The sequence below is a fragment of the Dermacentor silvarum genome, chromosome 3 (assembly GCF_013339745.2).
Source record: "Dermacentor silvarum isolate Dsil-2018 chromosome 3, BIME_Dsil_1.4, whole genome shotgun sequence".
Taxonomy (NCBI): Eukaryota; Metazoa; Arthropoda; class Arachnida; order Ixodida; family Ixodidae; genus Dermacentor; species Dermacentor silvarum.
This window is the reverse complement of record NC_051156.1, coordinates 168,456,720-168,458,753: the sequence shown is the minus strand read 5'-3', so window position 1 is coordinate 168,458,753 and position 2,034 is coordinate 168,456,720. Positions and strand designations below refer to the sequence as shown.

Here is a 2,034-nt window from a genome sequence, read left to right as displayed (position 1 = left end):
ACCGGCTGGACGCACATCTCCACATCTACACGAACGGCTCAGTTCATCCGGAATCTGGATCTGCCACAAAATTCCTGCGCGTGATCCTTGCGCTTCAGCGCTCGGGAGTGTGCCGTCTTTCGCGGGTTGGCCATCTGCCGTTCACTGCTGCTGAGATGGCTGGCTGGCATCTGGCTGCTGTCAGACCTAGTGTCGCTAGGCCTTTGAGTCGCTCTGTCGGCGGAAATGCATCGCGCCCTTGTTTCGAGTGGCTTGAAGCTGTCGCGCGTGTGGCTCCCCTCTCACGCCGGCGTCCAGGGCAACGAGAAGGCCGATGACTTGAAAAAGGCAGCACACCACGCTACCGTACCCGAGAGCACCGCTGTAACTGCCTTGAACTACGCAAGGCGCACTTTGCAGCGGCACCTTATGGCGCCCCACCCGGATCGGCGCAGCGCCAGCGGTCGACCCCCCTTTCCCCTTCTTGATCACGAGCTCACAAGGCAGCAGTGGTCTCTCCTGCTGCGCATCGGGATCGGCTGCTCCTGGATGGCATCCTGGAGGTACAGCAAAGGCCTGGCTCCACCGTCAGCCTGCTCAGCATGCGGCGAGGCCGAAACAGTCAAGCACCTTCTTTGTTTCTGCCCCGCCTTCTCGAAATAGAGGGTTTTTCTCTACGTGTTATTTGGACGACTGGGACTCCTTGCGGACTTGGCAACGCAACTGCTGTTACCCGACCGGCACAGCTGCTCCCCCTTCAGGCCCCTTCTCACGTTCTGGAGGACGAGGTGCTGTCGTGTAACTTCTGAATGCGCCGCCTGGAAACAGCTGACAGCAAGGGGCTCTGTGAACGCCGCGACCTTCTGTCTCTTTTTATTTCTCCGTGTTCCCCTTCCTTAAGGTACAGAGTCATGCTCCCTAAAAGGTTGCAGAAAATAGCACACCAATTCCTCTTCACACTATTTATCTTGCTCTCTCTCGCGACGAACAGACGTGACTCGGTTGATCTAGGTGCTATGTTGTGCGTAGGCCTATACATGCAGATACAACAATGGGCCCACGAAACTATTTGTCGAAAGAGGAGCGTAAGAGGGCCAAGGCTCTGCAGAGACTACAAAGGTATGCGATGCACATCGAAGCGGCGACCCAGGAAACGAAGCCACAGGCCGACGAGATACGTGCGACCGTGGAGCGCGAGTAACAAGGAAAGAGGCGTGCGGCCGAAGTACAGCGGCACTCCACGAGAACGGTTGCTGAACAGGCTGCAGAGACGAATCGGGGCCGATTAGAGGACCGGCACTTGCGAGAAGCAGACGCATATTATTGCTAACCAATTACATGTCTCATGAGGCAGAAAATCCGGCGGAACCTAGCGATGTTACATAAAATGGCCGACGATGCAAAGAGTAAAAGCACGTGAAAAGAAGCTCGGATTGACGTTCAATTTCTCAGAGAGCTTCCTGGAAACAAAGTAAATTCATGGCTTTGAAATGAAAATCAGGTAAACTTGGGTCTAGGTGGGAATCTTGGTTCGCCACAAGAAAAGTAGAAAGATACCTATGAAGAAAGAGGCCAGGCAAGGAGACACAATCTCTCCAATACTATTCACTGCATACTTAGAAGAAGTATTCAAGCTCTTAGACTGGGAAGGCTTAGGAGTGAGGATCAACGGGAATATCTCAGCAACCTTCGGTTTGCAGATGACATTGTACTATTCAGCTACAATGAGAACGAATTACAGCAAATGATTGAGGACCTTAACCGAGAAAGTGTAAGAGTGGGGTTAAAGATTATTATGCAGAAGACAAACAATGTTCAATAGCCTGGCAAGGGAACAAGAATTCAGGATCGCCAGTCAGCCTCTAGAGTATGTAAAGGAGTACGTTTATCTAGGTGAATTATTCACAGGGGACCCTGATCATAAGAAAGAAATTTCCAGAAGAATAAAATTGGGTTGGAGTGCATACGGCAGTCATTGCCAAATCCGGTCTGGGAGCTTACCACTGTCGTTGAAAAGAAACGTGTACAATCATTGCACTCTACCGGTACTTGGAG

At 51.9% G+C, this 2,034-nt stretch overlaps 1 protein-coding gene across 1 annotated transcript; it reads left to right on the top strand.

Annotated features, from left to right (window-relative positions):
• The first annotated feature begins 225 nt into the window (after window positions 1-225).
• LOC119445010 (uncharacterized) lies at window positions 226-642 on the top strand. The gene has a single exon (XM_037709341.1). It carries the CDS (start codon window positions 226-228, stop codon window positions 640-642), a length of 417 nt encoding a protein of 138 aa, XP_037565269.1.
• The last annotated feature ends 1,392 nt before the right edge of the window (window positions 643-2,034 follow it).

What these genes read in the sequence shown, in the direction of transcription:
- LOC119445010 (XM_037709341.1), top strand. Translation starts at nt 226, where the DNA reads ATGCATCGCGCCCTTGTTTCGAGTGGCTTGAAGCTGTCGCGCGTGTGG.